Raw genomic sequence first — 21,297 nt, 5'->3', positions numbered from 1 at the left:
ATTAGTTAAATATGCATTTTAAACATTCATTAATGAGCAGTTTGAAGATTGCTACACCACTGACTTTTGGATTTTAGACCCAAGACCAATTTTATGCTATTGCAGTTGTTGATTCTGAAATAACAGTCATTTATCCTATTTTTAGCAACCAAGAACTTTGAAAATAACATTTATTTGATCTTGAATTTTGCATTTGTTTTCAGTATAGAAATAAGATTTTCCCCACATGCATTTGGCTGTGTTGAACCTTCATGAGAAAAAGGAAAGAACAGATACTCATCTTTGAGAAGTCAGTTAATGTTTGTTAGCACTTCATTAACTAATGGCAAATGCAGGAAGGAAATAAACATTCTATTCTTTAAGAAAATGGATGTTAGTGCATTATATTGTGGAAAAAATAATATAGGAAACATTATGACAGGCAGAAAGTGAACTATGACTAACTTCAGTTTTGATCAGCTCATACCATTACTAATGTTGTTTTACAGTAAAATTTGAGTTGTAATTGTTTCCAGAGGAAAAAAATCTAGATCTGGATTTACCCTTGCTTGCCCTGGACATACTGTGCACTGCCCATGACAGCATGACTTGAGCTCTACCTGCTCACACCCTACTTGCAGACCCAGATGATGTGCTGGTACGTGCCATTTGGCCTGACTGCACTGTCCTTACTGCTGCAGCTGCTGTAGATAAGCCCTGAGTGACCTGCATGGACATCCAGCCCTGGCTTCCCAGAGCTGTGAAGTTTTATCTGCAGTGTTACCTAGAAAGTCATGCTGCCAATAACCTCATACCGTGATGGAAGTGACAGCATCTGAGTACCTGTGATCTACAAAGATAAACCCAAACAACCTTCCTTGCTCCCAGTTATCCCTGCCAACCAGTAACTGACTTCGACCAATGCTGAAATCTGATGTTAAGTGCTGCTGTGCTGGCAGTGCCTCCATGAAGATCCCTGCCTCCACACTGGGCGTGTGACTGGTGACTGGGCAGTGAACCATCCTGCACACTTGTAGCACAACAGAAAGCCCATATATCTCATCATCTGCATACAGCTGTTCATAAAACTGAAAGACTAATAGTAACACTATCCAAAACAAAACTGAATTAAGTATCAAATGTTTAAAGCTTCCTGGGATAAATAGATCTTGTGAGTTTCAGGGAGCTCCAATAGCAGAAGCTATTAAGCTCAGAAAGGAACAGGGGTGTAAATGTCGTGGCCTTTTAGGGACTGTGTGCTTGAAGGAAGATGCCATCACAACATGCTATCCTTTACCTCTTCTTTTCTCTTATAGTTTTCCTGAATTTTAATGCTTTTGTGATCAGCTGAAAGGAAAATCCACAGGAACATCATGCAATGGTTCCCCAAACTCATAAGGCTGTAATGCTGTCCGCTTATGTTTTAGGGATCAAAAGACATGATCTCGTACCTCCTCACTCAAGCATATGGCCTGATGAGAGTAAAGTGTAAGGTTGTTCCAAGGGATTTAACTTTTTCCAGTTCATTATGGTGCTAAATATCTTTCAATCACAGCAATACAGAGAATGTCCAGCACCTTGTGATAACAAATCCCAAACTTTCTGCTGTGTAAGTTGGACCTTCAAAATTAATCAGGGCAGGATTTCATTTATAACTGTATTTTTCATGCACAACTTCTAGTAATCTTCTGAGATTTGTAGTGGTATAAAAATGTTGGTAAAGAAACATTCTTGGTGTGCAGTCACTCAGCTGCATTTCTAAATCACGTTAAAAAAAACAGAAATGGGAGGCAATTGGTCTCTATAAGTATCCAAAATATTGATGTAAGTATCAGAGGAGCCAGGCTCTTCTTGTTGGTGCCAAGCAATAGGACAAGAGGCCATGGACAGAAACTGATTCCCAGGAAGTTCCACCTGAATATGAGGAAGAACTTTTTTACTGTGTTGGTGACCATGCACTGGAACAGGTATCCCAGAGAGGTTGTGGAGTCTCCCTCACTGCTGATTTCAAGAACCCTATGGATGCAATCCTGTGCCATGTGCTCTAGGATGACCCTGCTTGATCAGGGAGGTTGGACCAGATGTCCCATTGTGGTCCCTTCCAACCTGACTCTCTCTATGATTCTGTGAAATATCATCCTGGATAAGGCTGGTCACTGTAGAAATGCCTAGTTTCCTGCCTAATCTGTAACTTTTCCAATGGGGATAGTCACTCTAGGTAAGGTAAAGCACCACTGAAAGCTGAGCTGCTGCTTTACATACAGGCTTGTAGGAACTCCTCATGGTGACTGGAATCTATTGGAACTTGCCCAATCCTCTACATTAGGGACACATTCTCTATAGACTTGGGTGGGTCTCCTCAGTATTTACACCACTGTTAGTCAGTAAAATATGTGAATTTGTAGAGTGTGTTCGGAGGAGAATGATTTAGGTGCTGCATAGGGACAGTGTAACCCCATGGCTTCTTCATCCCTAAGACAAGTGGAAAATACTAAATGATGGTGCAAGCAGCAGGAAACTGGCATTTAGCCCTGTACCAGATCCTATCCTGGAAAAGAAAGGTCATTCTTAAAGGTATGAACCTTTGCAGGGCTAATTAGCCCGAAAATCTGTAGTTTCCTCTACCTGCCCTGCACCAGCCTGGGCACTGATGCTGGAAGAAACACGTGGGAGAGGAAATATGAAGTGCCCTCCAGGGAATTACAGCTCTGAAACCTTCAGCATTTCTCCAGGAAAAGAGGGAAGGGGGGGTGCAGAACATACTTTCAGCTTTTACCTTTTCTATATGGCTTGATCCACAGGATGAACTGATGTGAAATAGTAGGGTAGCCTTAGGAGAACAGCTACTATTTCTTTCAAAAAGAAATGTATTTATTTACACAATGAATCCAACAATGATTCAGTGACAACCACAATATTGCCAATCCTCCCAAAGGTAAACCCACAGCTGATTAGATGCACAGCTAACATAATCCATGAAAGCTTTATTAAAGCCAGTGCTAAGTTACATGGCTTTATCTTGTATGATATGTGGAAAGACAATCTCAGAATGGCAAAACCACTAGGGAAGAAAGGGCAAAAGAAATTTAGTAACCTTCACTTTGAGGTTGGTAGTTTTTTTTTACTTTTGCAGATTTCTGCCTCAAATTAAAATTGGCTAATGAAGTTTTTCACTGTGAACAGTAACCATTTACTGTAAGGATTACATTTGTCTTAAATGAAGTGAATCTTACTGCTACTGCTCCTGTTCAAGGATATTCTAATAAATGATGTCTTGCATTCTAATGAGTTTCAGCCATATTAAAAAATTGTGAATAAATAAAAAAATCCAAAAATAGTTTTTAATTACACAGAGATTGTTTCCAAAGTAAATCCATCTCAGACAGGAAGGTAGCTTTAAATACCTGGTGGTTTAGGAAGAACCATTTCCAAAGGGATCATTAGAAAATTAGGGTTTTATAGATGCAACACTCATGGCACAAATTCATTAATGAAGCTGGAAATCAGCATAACTTTTAAACCATAAGTATCTAAAATAGAAAATCTGGGCTCTTATTTCTGCAGTAAAGCTGAAATTATGGGCTATAGATCTTCCTGAAAAATAATCTTTCCTATTTGCAAAATTAAATCTGGGAGATAAAACATAGCTTGGGCAAAAAACCTTTTGTTACTGTGAAGTATCAAAGCACCACTGAAATGACAAGAACTGTATCGATAAATCACACCAGAGCGTCTGAGCTGTTCAGCTTCTGTGCAGAAGAGAACTGCAGTTTGATGCCTACCTATTCTATGGATATTTCAAAATCCATGTGTCTTGACCTGATAACAAAATAAGCCAAGTCCAAATTCATCAGATATTTTCCTTGTAAACCTGCCAGTCTCCACTCTCCTCTACTTCTGCCTTTAAGTCTGATTTTTGCAGTTAGTGCATTTTATAACAAGTCTGATCATCTCATCCGAGTTAAACAGCTCAGATTTTTTTGTACAGTAGTTAATCCACCTTTGTGTATCCATGCAAAAGTAACACCGACAACTACTACTGCAGTTACACTTCAGTGACAACTAAAGCTGTGAGAGTGGATAAAGTGCTTCTGAACTCATGTCCACAGGGTATAAATCCAAGCTGGAAAATCCAACCAGACTTCCACCTGAGTGGGAGGAAGCTTAGTTAATTTGATTAGAAAGTGGCTAAGGTGTCCATTCCTGCTAGGACTGCTAAAATAATATTAGATGAGGGCAAAAATTGGGGATGACACATTTGCAAACAATCTAAAAGGAATCAGTCTCCAAATTTACCTGTCCAACAACCTTCCAATGCCTTTACAACAAGGGATGTGGGTTTTCTTATGAGTGTTTTTCCAACAATAGAAAATTGCTTCATGTCAACTTCTGTTTTTGAATGGCATGGACCGAGTTGGGCGGAGGAGGAAGGAGACAGCCAAGAGGAAATTTGAGGCTTTTTTGTTTCTCACTGTAAGCAGGTATGTGTTGAGTGTACTGCTTCCAAAGGCGTATGCTGCAACTCAGCATTAATAGCTCACAGAAATGTGGCTAAACCTGTATAATACACAAGATGTAGTCATAGCTCCCTGTAGCACAGCACCGATTGTAATGCAACCTCAAGGTGTCTAAGTAGTAAACTCTCTACCTGTTCCAAGTCCACCACATTTAAACTCCATTTGTTGCTACAAATCCTCTGTCTCAGAGTGAACCTGCCTGATAAACACAGCAAAAGTCAGGGTTATGGGGTTTTCCAACTGGAATTTTTTTTAATGGAAAATTCTATTTCTGAGAACTAAAATGCTTCTCCAAAGTGTAACTGTTAAAGCAAAAGAAATCCCCCAAAGCTTCCAGTGAGACAAATCATCCTAAGAAGGCACCTGATGGACTATGCTACTCCCACAGCTTGTAATGCTTGTATTCCTTGTTGGTTTTTCAGTCAAATTCCTTCACAGTCTTGCCACATGAAGCAAAAAATCCCAAAAAAACCCCTAAGGTTCCTGCCACAGAAACCTTAGGATCTGGTAATCCTGAGGTTCTAGATTCACTGAAGCTTAGCTTTAGACTCTGCAATATGGAGCTGGAAAGCCTCAAATTCAAGTTGATTCAACCAGAGGTTTCCAGACTTATCTCACAACTGGTCCCTCCTCTCACTGGATCTTAAAAGCCATGTGGAAGCAAAGGAAAGTGAACTTTCAAGCTCAGTTTCATTCCTTAACAAAAGATTTTGATTGTTTCCAAAATGTTACTTTTTTCATTTGGTTGGTTGGTTGGTTGGTTGGTTGGTTGGTTGGTGTCTTTTTTGCCACTGTTTGAAACATTTTTTCCTCAATTTGTCCTTTTTTGAAATCTTTGCATTCCTAATAAACAGGCATAATCTCATTTTATTCAGCAGGAGGGAGGAAGGGAGGGAGGGAAACTTCAGTTGCATCCCCCTCTGGGGAACGCTGTGGAGCTTTCCTTCCTAACAGCAGAATTGCATTGTTGGTTAAAAAGAGGAACACTCAGAATAGTTTTGCATCAGAAATACAGATGAATAGAATGACTACAGTCTTTCTCATTATAATCAGAAAACAAAGAGTTGATCCTGTTATGTACATAATCTAAAGATTTGTATTTCCCTGCTTCTCATCTAAGTGCTTTTTTTGAATCTTGGACAGTGACTAAGAAATTAGTTGAGAGGTTTGAGGTGAAAAGACTGAAAAAAACACATCTTTTTTTTTTACTCATTGAAATCTCTCCATTCAACAAGCTCAAATTTTGACATTTTATTCAGATTCACTAAATTTTTATTTTGGAATATTGTGGAGGAGGGGAAAGTAATTTGTGATACACTTTGTTCTGATGTCCTAAGGAAATAAGGATTACATTACCATGCTCTCATTGTGCTTCTACGTTTGCCTGTCCTACTCTCTTCCCACACCCCCAAAAGGTTTTGAATCTAGTTTTGATGAAATCTGTCAGAATGTTCTACAATTCTTACAATCTCAGGAAAGTAGGCTGGTGAGTAGAGTTGGAAAAGAAACACTATTAATAGAACATCAAGGGTAGAAAAACAAATATAACTCTTATTAAACATGGGAGAATCTGCAGCAGATTTTCTCAGTACAGTCTCACCACTTACAGAACAGTTCATTACCAGTGTTGGGGAGCCTTCTTGAATCATTGATAGAGGAAGCAAGTCTGCGGGGCTTTTTTTGAGTAGCCTGTTGTCCCACCTCACCATTTTATCTTCTAAACAAAATTCTCCACCATAAGTGGTTCTTATCCAGGTTTGATGCCTGGGTTTACTAATCAGTGGGATTAGAGGAGGCAGTACAGATCCAAGTGACAGCGTGATTGCCTGTGCAAGGCAACATAAACAACTGGGGTGTACTGAGTGCACTGTGGCAACTGCCCCATGACATTATTTCCTCAGAGTAAGCAAAAGCAGGATAAACTAGTCTGCAATTACTGAGTGTTAATTGGCTCCTTTAAACCTAAACATAGATCTAAAATGAGATTATATTACATCAGAAACAAGGCAAAGTTTGAAGATATTTGTTGAAAATTGGCCTAATGACTCTTTTGTCTTTTTAATTCACACCTTTCACCTTGCTAATATCTAGCAATTGCAAATTGGCATGCTACCAGAAAATGAAAGTAGTATCTTGCAACTGTCTTTTTTTGCTTTACCTACTCTTTCCTATTCTTTCCTACATACTTTGTAGACATTATAGACTCTTTTTTAAAAGCTGCTAATCCATTTCCAATTTGTAGCCACAGTACAGCCAGCTCCCTCTCATTTGTTTTTTAAAAATGAGCTTTTTTTGAAGCTCTTATGTTATCAAAATACCTATGCAACTCTGCATTTTACAGTCCCTGGCTGACAGGGGATTACATAAAAGACCCAGATTCCTTAACATGTCCTGTATCTACCAAGGACACATGGTCTACATGGTCTACAAAGAAATTCCTAAGAACTGTTTCTAGACATATCAGACATTATCAAATCTTTTCTAAAGTTGGAACAGAGCAATGACCTGTCCCTGTCTTTGTAGAGACTCAAAACAGAGCATAAGCCACGAACTGGTCAGCCTACATACAGAGCACCCTATGAGGAATCTCCAGCCATGGGCACCTCCACCATGGGATAGGTAGAGCACAGAGCTGGTAGCAGCTCTGCAGTGGTATGGGGATGAAACCCTGGAGAGGAGAGGAATGAAGGCAGCACAAGCTGTTTTGAAGGTTGTATTGCTGAGCTGGGCTGGGCCCCAGCTGTCTGCCCAGCCTGGTCAGTGGAGAGCCCACAGCCCTGCAGAAGCTCTTATCATCTGTCACCACCAATTGCTTGCAGAAATTCCCCTCCCTTCAGTCCTCCAGCAGATGTTTTGTGACTCAGATGCAGGAAAATCACTACACCCCACTTGGACACAGTAGACACATCTTCCAGTGGCAAAAAAAGTGAGGAAAGAAATTGCCATGCCCTTATAAAGGCAAATTTTCCATGTACACACAGTCACATGGATTGCAAGGCAAGGAACTGCCCTGTTTCACTGACCACATGCAGACTGTGTTGCCACTGTGCCCCGGGGATGATAGTAAAATGCATTATACCTATATATTTCTATAGTCCATAATATGTTATTTATTAAGTACTCTTTTCCAACAGAATCATCAATGCTAACCAGACCAAAGAGGAGAGGAGTCTCCTTTGCCAGGAAGCTTCTCCTCTCAAGATTCCAGTTTCATGAATCAGATTTCTGTTTAACTCATTTTATCTGGCACCAAACTCAGCAGATACATTCCATGTAGAGAAATAACAGTGGAAAATGATGCAAGTATCTTTCGGGAGACAATATGCTAATAATACATGAAGGGAAGACACTAACATATCCAGTCTAATTTGAAAACTTTCCTTCAAGCTCACAGAATTTGCCAAGTAGATACATTCTGCTGTCAGTTTTTAGCTTTCTTTCTCTTCCTTATTACTCTGTTAGAAATCAACACTCATTTTCTCTACCCACCTGCCCCCGAGTTTAGGAAAGGACTATGGCTATGGAGACAGCACGAAGAATTTGCAAGAGTTTTGTCACAGTGCTGACTTGTTCTCAGCAGCTATAGGGGCATACTTGATATGAACAATGACTTGCAGATCTATTTTCCTCCCTTGGTCAAGCATGAATGAATTTGTAAAAATGTTTGAGGGCCACCTTTAAAAAATATGTAATATGAATGCTGTGAGTCTGAGATTAAAATACAGCCCTTCCTTTTCAGTGACAGCATGTGGTACATGCTGTTTGCTTACTCATCACAGTAACGAGTCTGGTGCATCTTTCCAGGTTTTCAATATTAGATTATCTGAGAACACAAAATCAAGCTGGCAGAATGAGTCATCTCATAGATTATTGCTTGGTGAAAAAAAAAAAAGCACAGGCATGCCATTATATTTGCCTACAAAGCACCATGGGTACCTATGGGGCTGTAAAGATAATAAGCATGAAGTTGATTATTCCTAATATGCTCTGCTTCATGTCTCAGATACACAGTGTATTTCTTTTATATAATTTTTTGTTAATTTCCTAAAGTTGACAAGACACTTCAGAGAAATTAATCTGATTAATACAGTTTCACTGGCCTCATTAAAAATTCAAGAAACTACCAGAACACCAGCAAAAAATTCTTTAAAAAACCCAGTTCCAGCTTAATGGAATTAAATACACTTAAGAAAATGGCGTACTCCAATGATAATAAATGTGCACTTCAGATTGCTAAAATATTTTCTTTATTTTGGATACTACACTTAATTCTTGTTTTTCATTGAGCTAAAAAATAATATTTCACTTTACACATGTATGTTGTATTTTACCAGCAAGAGCTGGGACAAATTATAGCTGTCTGGCAGTTGCTATTGCTGCTAAGCTTTTACACAGCAGAAAAAAACCCAACAGCAGCAAATCAAATTACAGTGGTATTCAATTAATAGTCCATCTGGACTCTGGAAACAGTTGTCCACTCTGCCACCAGGAGCTTGTTAATTCTCCCACTCTTTTTCCTGACATGCCTGTGGCCCAGCAACTTGACAGCTTGCCACAAGTTTTCACTCGGTCAGGTCTGACCAAAGAAACAGATTTGATGGCCTCACTTTGCTCCCAAGGAATGCTTTTTCATGTACAGACCTGGGAGGCAGGTGAGCTCAAGCTACAGAAGACACTTCAAGGAGACATTTAGGGAGAAACCTGCTCATCTATTCTGCATTGGCCAGGGCACTTTAGCTGCAAATACCATAATACCAATGGGTTCATCATGGAGAGTTGGAGTGAGTCACACCAGCAAGATGGCCTGAGTAAAACTGCAGCACTAATGGAAGGTGCTACCCAAGGTTCACCAGATAAGGGAGACCATATTTCTACACAACTTTGGATTTAGCCCTCACAGTAGGACTAGATGCCTCCAGCTGAGTCCACAGGCAGTGAGAAGGCTAGGCACACTTACCTACCAGGAGGACTTTGGAGGTTAAAGGTATCTGTGATAGGTTGACCCTTTCTGGAAGCCAGGTGCCCAACAAAGCCAGTGCAGGTCCTTCCCACAGGATGCAGTCCTGCAGAAACAGGCTGCTCCAGAATGAGTCCCCCACAGGGTCACAAGTCCTGGCATCAAACCTGCTCCATCACAGACAACTCTCTCCACAGGGCCACAGGTTGTCCCAGGAGCCTGTTCAAGCATGAGCTTCCCATGAGGTCACAGCCTCTTGCAGCCACATCCACCTGCTCCAGTGTGGGATCCTCCAAGGGCTGCAGTTGGATCTCTGCTCCACTGTGGACCTCCAGGGGCTACAGGGGGACAGTTTGCCTCACCCTGGTCTGCACCACAGGCTGCAGGGGAAACTGTGCTCTGTCACCTGGAGCATATCCTCCCGCTCGTTCTTCACTAACCTCAGCGTCTGCAGGGTTGTTCCTCTTATGTATTCTCACCTCTTTCTTCAGCTACAATTGCTTTTGCACACTGACTTTTTACCCTTCTTAAATACATTATCCCAGATGTGCTGCCACTGTTGCTGATTGGTTCAGTGTTGGCCAGCATCAGGTTCATTTTGGAGCCAACTGGCATTGTCTCCATCAAACACAGGGGAAGTTTCTAGCAACTTCTTAGAGAAGTCCAGTACAGCAGTCCATCCTTCTGGTCTCCCTGGGGGAAGGGCAGGTGTCTAGACAGTTGGTCACCAGCCCTCATGCCAGGTCTTCTCCCACCATGGTCAAGAGCAGAGCCCTCTCTGACCATCAGTGTGGGGAAGCTGGTATTGCAAAGGAAGAAAAAGCTAACAAGGAAGCAGAGAGGAAAAATAGCAAGCAAACTATGATACTGAGGCGCAGAAGGAAGACAACTTGCCTGAGCCCTCCCACACCGAATAAACAAGTGCCACAGGCAAAATCTGAAATTGCAGAGCAGAACTACAGTTTCCATAGGCTTTTCGGTCACAGAAGCCATGACTACTAGCTATTAAAACAGACTCAATGGCCAATAACTTCCTGTCACCTCAGATGATTACAAAACAACAGGGACGCAGGCACTGCCAGCCTGTACGCTGTCATGACCGTGGCACTTGTCACACTGCACTCCTGGGGGACACCACAGATCCAGAGAAACAATGGTCCCTCACTGTTCCTGAGTGTGATCTTCATGGATAGCACAGTACCTTCCTACAGAAAAACATTTTTTTTTGGGGGGGGGTTGTGTTTGGGTTTTTTTTTCTACTAGGTAATTTCTCTTTGGTGAAGCCTAACAAAATTGCCCAGTATTGCTTCCTCTGAGTGTGAATTACTGCATAGAGGCTGGTTCTACAGCAAGAGGAAGGGAGGGAAGGACCTACCCTCATTAATTTAATAAGCAAAATAAAATTGAATGAAAATGAAAAATATTCTTAATGAAAGGTGGAGGTTTTCTTGACAAAGAAAAAAAATCCAAATAAGAATAGATGCACAAAATAGCTCTGATAAACTTCAGAAGTTCCACTCAAAGGAAAAGAGTTCATGGAAAATATTTCTGAGGCCAGAGAGAATTCTGTATTTATTAACAGGAAAAATTCAGAAGATTAATTATTCAGAGTCTTTGATATTTCATCTTGCAAAAGAATAATCTAGATAAGAAAAAAGGTTTGAGCACCCTTACTGTTAAACATACGATGGCTCCTCTGGGGGAGGGAACAAGATCTAACTTGTTGAAATGGCACAGCAAATGCAGAAGAAAAGCAGGTTTTACTGAACACTTGTTCTAGACACTTCTGTAGATGTTTCTCTGAGTTCTTGGACTACCTCTGACATAGCATCAGTGGGAGAAATAAAAGTAGAAAAGCCATTTCATTCTTGCCATTTATTTTTCCTTTTTCTCATTCCTGCTGGTTGTAGCACTGGAAGAGGATTCTCTAGTGGGATCATAAGACCCTTTGTCTCTGAAGCACAGAGATCAACAGGCAGCTCAGTGAAAAGTCACACTGGGGCAAAAGAAATCCAAACAACAAGCCAGCAAGGTGAGTTAGTATTTCCACCCATGGTTTTGCAAGAGATTAGTTATTAATAAAGATTTAACAAAGCTCTGCTTTGCCTGTACAGCTGTAATATTAAGAATAACCATACATCTTGTAGATCTGTTATATTTCCTCCACAGCAAGTCTGCAACAGTGAATATAGCTCTGGGCCATTTCTTTATTCCTGAAACTCACATCATTGTGGTTTTCTGACCCTTTTCCCATTAATATCATTAAAAAGAAAAAGGAAAAAGTGCCTATTTTTTTAACTCAGACTCTACTGTCACCCTTCGTGTCCACCAGGTATTATTTGTTTTCTCATTATCTTGACCACCACAGTAAAAGCACAGAATGAAGCACAAACAAAAACCCTGAAGGTGCCTTGGAAAGCTTGATGTCACATATTACCTGACTAGCCAGTCTCCATTTGCAATCAGATTTTGATTTGATACAATGGCTGGAAATCTGTAAATTGTTAACTCTGTGTCTCCTCAGCATGGGTAACAGGGAAGGGAAGTTAGGCATCCCTTACCTTCCTAGCAACACCAAAGGAGCTGCAGGGACTTCAATCACAGGTGTGCTTAAAACAGGCCAGCTACAGTATGTGAAAGCCAAATGAAATGCATATGACAGTCTTTGTCTTTGGAGCTGTTGTGAACCGGTAATGTGACAACAAATTTTAAAAAACCCCAAAACAAACTACACCAGATTTGACCTTTTCCAGTTCTGTACAAAACATATTATCAAGGAGGCTTTTGGCTCTCATCTCTCTTCCATTAATATGTACCTCCCTAGCAAACATTTTACAGGTCTCATTGGTTTCTGTGGAGCAGAAACAAATATTAAAAGAAACAAATTTAACAGAAAAGGTTTGGGTTTTGGAATGTTGGGGTTTTGAATTGTGTACTTATTTTCTTTCTTTTCCTTTTTCTTTCTTTCTTTCTTTCTTTCTTTCTTTCTTTCTTTCTTTCTTTCTTATATATATATATATATATATATATATATATATATATATATATTTGGGGTTTTTTGAACTCTCTACATTATTCTTTCATGCAAAATTTATAAAATTGGTCCCAATTTGGAACACAGTTGTTTATGACAATAAATCTGTTGACTTCACTGCTGCAGTGCCATCCAAAATGACTTTGTAATCTGGAAAAAAATAATTGTGCTGAGGAGAAAGGGAGCAATGGACATTTCCCAGGCTTTTTTGACCTTCTGAGTGAGAATTTGAGCTTGCCTAGTGGTTTAGATGCTAATCTGTCTACCCAGTGTGTGGGTGTGCTCTGAGTCACAGCCAACATCTGCACTCACTTCTAAAACAAGGCTTCCTAAATATTTTTGTAAGGGTAGCTTTTGTTTAACTTTCATTTGGCAGAGTCCCACACTGGGAATGGTCAAAAGCTTAGGAAGGACCATATGTTGCATATAGAGCTGCTATGAACAACTTTGAAAGTTTTCAAATCTTTTTCTCTCAAACTGGAGAAGGAAAGCCTCACCCTTCCGCCCAAAATGACTTAAGATACTGCTTTTTTTCTCACCTACTTGCCAGAAAACCACATCTGTCGGGCTTCAAGTATACAACTGTCTCTCAACAATGAAGAAAAATGTCTTTTTTTTTTTTCTTTTCTGGCATTTGCTGTATTTATTTTTTAATCCATGCCTGGTTACAAAAACTCAAGGGGCATTCTGCTGAGGATGTTCCAGGAGACTGTAACCATGCAAGTGCTGAGCAAACAGGATACAGTAGCCATATACAGGCAGTGGGTACTGTGGAGATTTCTGCAAAGAAAAGTTGGTGGATTTTTTTTTAATTCTTGTTCTCCCTATTACATAACTGGGAAAAAGAATAATGAACATGTTGCAGTCAAAGCATCACAGGTGTTACAAATTGCTTTCTCTCTTGGGGGCCCTGTTATTAACCCAGTTACTGCTGGTAATAATACCTGCTGCTCTGCATATAAACCTGAAAAATGCACTGGGGCCAGATTCAATAAAGGGCTTAAGTGACTCAGCGTTAAGTTGGTGTAATACCCTGTATTTAAGATCTCAGTCCTTAGAGCAGAGTCTGATTCCTGAGCACCAGATCTATAAAGTGCACAGAGGGTGTTAGGTTCTTGCACTAACAACCCCAAGCAGCTTAGCATGTACCTCTTTAGATCTATACAATAAAGAGGGCTGGGTGGGGAGAGGAACCTTAGAAGGCACTTGCATTCAGTTGGGACCTGCGAACCCAGATCCCTTCCAAATTATAGGTTTGTAAGCTTTTTTCTTTTTTTCTTTTTTTTTTTTTTTAATTCCTCCCTTCAGGAACTGAGCAATTCTTAGGCTTTTTTGATGTTCCCTCTCTGCCACAGTTGCTACACACTCATATAACACCCTGCTGCTAAAGCCATAACCTGGGAAGTGGATGCCCTAAGTTTGGACTCTGCTTTGGCTTCATAGTGTGTGTGGGAAGGGGATTTCCGTTCCCAATCCCCTCCAAGATTATGCTGTTAGCAGCTCTAAGGTAGGTCATTGTGAGTGGGCTGGAGGGATATGCTCCTCATCTCCATCTGCAGCTGTGCAGAAAACATTTAAATATTCATTAGTACATAAAGAGAAAGAGAATATTAAGCAAGCGAGTCATGTTTGCTCATGCTCAGGACACTCACTTGGCATGAGGGCATCCAGGTTTCTGGCCCTTGTCTGTGCTTGACTTTCTGTGTTTGCACCAGTGGCAGTTCAGTGTGAATGACAAGAGAAAGAAGTCCTAGCAGAGAAACTAAAACTCAAGCCCGTCCAGCCCTGCTTGGAATGAGTGCTGTAACAAGCACCAGGCTGGTGGCATGGTTGAAGCAGAGCTGCCTGTTGCCAGAGTACTCCCTCTGCTGCTGGCCTGGCTTTCTCTCAAGAGACTGAATAGATTTGAACCCAAATATACTTGAGTGTAAATATATTTGAATATTGCCTATTCAAATAGGGAGTGAAAAACTCCAAGTCCTCTAAAAAATACTCAGTCTGCTTTGTAAACCTCAGGCAGAGGAGAAGAATTTTGCATTTTGGCAGCAAAGAGCAAGAGTCACTGCATGTAATAAGGTGAGAAATAGATCCCTAAGTGTGTTTTGAATATTCTTGTGGGACCAACTGTCCCTACAATAGGCTTAACTAGGAATATGTACACAGCAACCCTTGAATTGCTCAATCAGCTCCACCAAGACTGGGACAGCTCAGCACATGCATAGAAGTACAGCTCTAAACTCCTGGTAAACTGAAGAGGAGATAACTTCTTGAACTTAATCACCACCAGCTTTGTTGGGATTTTAGTTTTCAATATCTCAGTTGGGTCAAGTTCCAGGTCCAAAAATCTTGTATGGATTTTACACCTAGTTCCCTTTAAATGAGCAAGGGATAGAGTCTTCTGCAGGCTGCAGTGCTCCAAACTCCATCCCTCTGGAACGAAACACTGTGCAAAGTTTTGTTCTTACTTACATCATTACAAATTTGACTCAGTGATGATGAAACTGACAGCATAACTGGGCCAAAAATATGATAGAATTGGTTGGGGATTTTTGTTTGGTTATAGTTTTTTCTGGTTTTGTTTTGTTTAGTTTGTAGTTTTGTTTTTCGTAGGTAAGGTCTTGTTATGGCATGGTGTGAAATGCAAGTAGACCCCTCAATACTGACAGCTTTATGTGGTCAGTGCAGTGCGAATGCCTTGGAAATCCAGTGCAGCAGAAGCCTCAAATATGTGATTGAAGAAAAAAATTCTCAAAAGAGTCAGAAACCTTCCCAGACCCAGGACTTTGGTGGACTGCAGATATAGATATGATGCCTTTGAGATGTGACAGGTTTGCTGAGAGATACTGCAAACATATTCTGAGTCCACTTTAAACTTCTTCCTGCTCTTTTCTCCCTTTCTTACAAAGTTAGCCTAGCCCACCATCCCTTAGAGCTCATCTTCTTCCTGTGCAGGGAGCTGTCACCTCCAGCTGCTGGTAGCATTCCCACCCACGTTACCACAGCAGCAGAAACAGCAAACATTAAACACAGGGATGCTGTGTGCGCAAAGTCCCTGCATCCTCCAGGTTTGTGAGCAGCCTTTATGCAGCTCCCAGGTTCCTGGAGGAGTCTGCAGAGCCTGGGTGTTTGTTCCATCTCCTTTTCCGGCTAAGCCTGGCCTATTTCTGGGACAACTGAGATAAGCTCTGCAAAGTGAGTAATCAGCACTGATTATACCAACTTCATGCAGAGAAGAATTTTAGTGTCCCATCTACTCAGAATGAGCATGATTTAGACTCTTTCCCTAAATATACTTTTCTATAACCTTTAACAGGTACATTTGCCCTTCTCATAGAATAGAATCATATAATCATAGAATCGATTGGGTTGGAAAAGACCTCTGAGATCTTCAAGTCCAACCCTTGGTCCAATTCCAGTCCATTTATGAGATCATGGCACTCAGTGCCACGTCCAATCTCAGTTTAAAAATCTCCAGGGATGGTGAATCCACCCCCTCTCTGGGCAGCCTATTCCAATGCCTGATTACTCTCTCTGGAAAGAATTTTTTCCTGATATCCAACTTAAATTTCCCCTGGCAGAGCTTAAGCCCATGCCCCATTGTCCTATTGCTGAGTGCCTGGGAGAAGAGACCAACCCCCACCTAGCTAGAACTTCCCTTCAGGTAGTTCTAGACAGTGATGAGGTCACCTCTGAGCCTCCTCTTCTCCAGGCTAAACAACCTCAGCTCCCTCAGCCTCTCCCCATAGGACTTGTGCTCCAGTCCCTTCACCAGCCTTGTTGCTCTGCTCTGGACCTGCTCCAGCACCTCAAAATCCTTTCTGAACTGAGGGGCCCAGAACTGAACACAATACTCAAGGTGTAGCCTCACCAACGCAGAGTACAGGGGAAGGATCACTTCCCTGGTCCTGCTGGCCACGCCATTTTTGATACAGGACAGGACCCCATTGGCCTTCTTGGCCACCTGGGCACACTGTTGGCTCATGTTGAGCTTCCTGGGCTCCACCCTTACATTGCATAAACCCTTCTTTCAGAGATAAATCAACACAGAGGAATACACATGGAAATATCTTTCAATATGGCTTTGAGAGGAGAAGCATGTGAATAGCATGTGTATAACTTTTGGCTTGCTTTCAGTTTATTTTTTCTTCTTTTGGACATATCTGATCTTCAAAAACTAAAGAGTGACATGGGCTTGATTTCCTATTAGCTGACTACAGCTATAGATTGGATTGACACACAGAGATGTGTTAATTTGGCAATATATCAAAAATCAGACCCAAAAATGTTGACAGTCAGGCAGCACAGTTCCCTGAAAACCAGATTTTCTTAAATAAATCTTTTGTTTTGACAGAATGACAGTTCCGTTCAAGAGCAGCATCTGTATTGGAACAGCATATTTTGATTTCTCCAAGACATGCAATTTAACAGCACATGACATTTTGATTTAAAGTGTACATTAACTGGAACCTACAGGGTATGTGTTAGATGGATTAAAAATTGATTTCCTGTTAGATCTTAAAAAGGTAGCTGTTTGTCAGGAGATAACTGGGGTTGTTTTTCTTGTGATCCACATGAGACCAGTTTCTAGTCTGACATGACTTAATATGTCAATCAACAATCCAAACTGAACAAAACAAAGAAAAAAAGTTGTCTTTACTGGAAACTTTGATAGATGACTAAAAAAAAAGAAAAGGTGTCATTAATAGGGAATCATCCTGCTTTGAAGGAGATCACTCATTTAAAGGTCTAAGTCTAAAAGAATGCATTCTGATATGATCAAGCAAAAAAATTTAGATTTGAAAATAAAAGAACGAGAATAGAAAAATGAGGCTGGGAAGAAGCAAACTTCTGATAAAACTGTTCCAGACAAGGACTTTTTAAAAACAACTCATAGACAATCACCACATTTTTGCCTCCTCAAGACAGAGATTTCCCACATTATCTCATCAACACTTTCATAATACTGCAGTGCTATTCTTAAGCAGTGAAAATTAAATATACTAATTTTACAGTGTTTTTTAAAATCTGAAATGTAAGTAAGCCACCCTGACAGTTTGTTTGACAATTCATAACTGAGAAACATAATTGTCAAAAATAAGCAAACAAACAAACCAACCCTCAACACAAAATCAAATTTATTTACTTAGTTTTAATGTAAAGGCTATTGTCAGGTTATTGGCTTTTTTCTTTTCTTTTTCTTTCTTTCTTCTTCTTTTTTTTTTTTTTTTCAGTAAAGGCTTAGACCAGTGTGCTTCTATTAGAGTTAGAAAGAAAATCTGTATCTGGGCTTTACGAACATAGAAATATTACTGAAGAATCAGACTAAAGATAGTCAAAATACATGAAAAATTATGAATCCATTATTAAAACAATACGCAAAGAGAGAAATACAGAAAGATAGCTTCTGCTATTTTCCTTGGAAATTCACATTTGCAAGCAGCTGTTTAGGAACACCTAGGTCTATGTCACATAGTTTAGAAATCTGTTTATCTGTTTCTAGAAGAAACTATGTATATGACACATTTTGCTTTCTAAGAGGAGTAAAATCCATTATAATGGCTAATTGTAGTAATTTTTCCTTTCAAAACCATCTCTGACGAGGCAATTTCTAAAGGCTTCAATAAAGGTGATGACGAGGGCAGCATCCTCAACCTGGTTTGGTAGCTGTGCCTATATGCCACATATACACTCCCCACAACATTGCTTTGGCAACTGGGAGTTTTTGAGACAGGGGAGAAAACCCACAACAGCAGCAAGGGGTTGGTGGGATCTTAACCTCTGTGTTGCTGTTTTAGGACATTTTATCTTCCTGGTCTTGTCATATCTGCCATGAGACAAGCCTCCCCGTGAGATACCTGACACCAGACATTGCTGACCAGTAGTTTGCTCCAACTGCCTGGTGAAACAGAGTGAAAGATCACAGAAAATCCCAGTTCATATTCACAAGGGAAAAGAGAGTATTCACCTGCGGAGTAAATACCCTGGCACTACAGCATTGGACCTTCATGGTTCTATGAAAAACATGTCCCATGACTAACTATGAGCTCTAATTTTTCAATGTTGTTACCATCCTGGTGTGTCTTGAAGGACAAAAAAACCCAGAAACCCCAAACCATAAATGTCTTATTTTTCTCTTGAAAGACTTTTACGAAGACAAATTACATTAAGCAGAAGGCACATAGAAATGCATTGTCTCAGACCTTTGGTTCAGGTACTGAATTTTGAGTTTCTTCTTGACTTCCCATAGCAACAGATACAAAACCAACAGCTTCCAACAATGAGCTGCAGACTCACAAAGATGTATGATGCTCATTTTACTTAGCACGAAGGATTTCTTAAAAGACTTAATTTTTTATTGATAAACTAAAAATCTACAGTGGGCTGGCCTTTTTGATCAATCCAAGAAGCAGTTAGTTTTGAGCAGAAATGCATCACCCACTGAGGCACACTTTGACCACTTGATGCTAGAATGTGCCATTCAGTGCTTAATTCATCTGTTTAATATGTCAGATACGCACACTAGCTGTTCTGAGCAAGTGCTCAGTACTGTAAATGCAGTGAGGCTGGTCCTCCATATAGTCCTTTCTTCAGCCCAGGGGGTAACCCAGTTGCCTTTAGGGGGGGTCACTGTTGATTCATGCCACCAAGAAGGTGTAATTAGCAGACCCAGCTCAACCATCCTGAGGTATTACATGGCTTCCTTCCTCTTATAGATTTGATTCCTTTGAGCTTGATTTGATTTTTCTATGCAAATTTTTCAGCTCCTACAGTGCAAAAGGCTCTTCAAATTTGAGGACCAAACTGAGATTGAGAAACCTCTTTTTCTCTCTTACACACAGTATTAAGTTAAATTTTATATATAAAACTGGGAAACTTAAGAGCTCTGGTTGCCTTTTATGTCTACTATAAAAGGCAATTTGATGTTTTTAACCCAATATGACTCTTGTTTTCTTCTTAAAAGCTAACAACAGAAAGGAAAAAATCACCCAAACAAATCAGTCCATGAAATAGGAAAGCACTCAGGTTACAGCAAAGCTAAAAACAAATTATTGTCATCCTGCCTTTTAAAAGCCTTTAATAGGACACCAGGCAACAGAAAGGAAAGCATGGGGGTTTTGCTTTTTATAGCACAGATATTTTAACTCAGATATTTTAGCTCTGTTACAGAGAGTTGGTTATGAGCAGGCTGGTCCCTAAGTCGGCCCAATAGGAGACTGTGTAAGGATGATTTTTATCTGTCTGTTGCCTTTTCATATACCAAGTAGGAAGTAGAAAAAAGACAAAATAGAAAACAGCTCTCCACAAGTACTGAATCTTTACTGACATCCATGTCCCATTCTGCTCCTGATAACCAACACAAAGCCCTGTACAAAAAAATATTTTTACAAACAGAACAAAGATGATCTTTCCATCTAGAGTAAATTTTAAATAACATCTTCATGAAGGTGCCAAAGCAAACCAGACTATTCAAAAAGCAATATTTTTTGAGTTGAGACTGAGAAGTTTAGGGGTTTTTTTTTGCCCTGAACTTTGTCCTGGCAGTGTACTGAAGTGGCTCCAGGACATACCAGTTCCTTTTCTACATTTGCTTAATATTCTGTGCAGACAAGTCCAGTCTAGACTTAGCTACCTGACTTCATTAGAGTCAGCTACATTTCTAGCTTTCTGTCATATTCCTCTTTGGCATGCAGGAAATCTGACTTGATTTTTTTCGCTAGTCTTTTAAAAGATTCCTAGCCATGTTAAAAGCCACTATGTACAGATTTTATTGGTTTTGTTGCCTCTATTGCTTAAAAAAAAAAATCCTTCTTAGCATAGGGTTTCTGTGACAGCATGCTTTCAGGAAAGAGGGGAGAATTTGGAAATATTTCTACTGTATCCTAATCTCAACTGTCATTTGGATAAATTACCAGCAAGCTTGCTGCTGCCTTAGGAAAAAGAGGCATTGCATTGTCAAAAAAAACCCCAAAACCTAAACCCCTGGTTTTAATCACACTATGTCTTTCTCAACAATGCTTTCTTTGCACTCCAGTCTGACACTCAAGTAACTAAAGCAAATCCCATTGTTTACATTTTCTGTCACACAAGCAGCCCCACACCACAACACTTTGCAAATACAAACAGAAAGTCAAAGATTAAAGCAAGTTTCTTCAAGAAGCTTTTATACCAGAGTTCTGCGAACAAGCATCCTTTCTTTTGCTTGTAAGTACACTAATTGTATTTCCATTGCATGCCTACAATATAAAGTTAATAGCTTCCTTATTTCCTTTTTTTAGCATTTCCCTTCTACTCCCTCCGTCTTTTCAATTATAAAGCTGGATCATTTCTTTCATTTCCTCTCTCCAGTGTCCTGGTTTCATTTCTTATACAAAATCATATTTGGCCACTTACACTTTTCTTGAGGATAAGCACACGACAGCAGCATCTCTTGCTCCACCATGGTGCTATCTGTTGCAGAGTTCAGTGGTCTTTTGAACAGTTCTTTAAGAAAATATTTTGGAAAGCTAAGTTCACTCATGCAGGCTTCTGATCTTCACTCTTGGCTTCTGTGCGCTGTCACATGTTATCCTCCCTCCTGAGAAACCTGTGAAACGGGTCTGGCAACACACATCTTGTGTGTCAGAAGAGTTTTAATTGATTCATTGCAACAGGTACCCACCCTCATTAAAGAAAAGCTGTTGAAAGGAGTAGTCTCTTAGCGCCTCATTTGAAATTATAAAACCTGCCCAATGTCACAGTTGGTGCACTTTAAAGGGAAACTACTTGCTGGGTTTGCGAATGCACAGGAAATAATTTAAAATCAATCTTAA

At 40.1% G+C, this 21,297-nt stretch overlaps 1 protein-coding gene across 2 annotated transcripts in view; it reads right to left on the bottom strand.

Annotated features, from left to right (window-relative positions):
• The window catches only part of PTPN3 (protein tyrosine phosphatase non-receptor type 3), a 171,593-nt gene extending 150,573 nt beyond the window's left edge, over positions 1-21,020 (bottom strand). For both annotated transcript variants that reach the window (XM_071553582.1, XM_071553584.1), the window contains exon 1: positions 20,879-21,020. In XM_071553582.1, the coding sequence (XP_071409683.1) occupies positions 20,879-21,005 (127 nt within the window). In that variant the 5' untranslated portion in view covers positions 21,006-21,020. The remainder of the gene's footprint in view (positions 1-20,878) is intronic.
• Between the last annotated feature and the right edge of the window lie 277 nt (positions 21,021-21,297).

The sequence above is a fragment of the Pithys albifrons genome, chromosome 4, assembly GCF_047495875.1.
Source record: "Pithys albifrons albifrons isolate INPA30051 chromosome 4, PitAlb_v1, whole genome shotgun sequence".
NCBI lineage: Eukaryota > Metazoa > Chordata > Aves > Passeriformes > Thamnophilidae > Pithys > Pithys albifrons.
The sequence above is the reverse complement of the archived record's forward strand: the minus strand, read 5'-3'. Positions and strand labels throughout refer to the sequence as shown.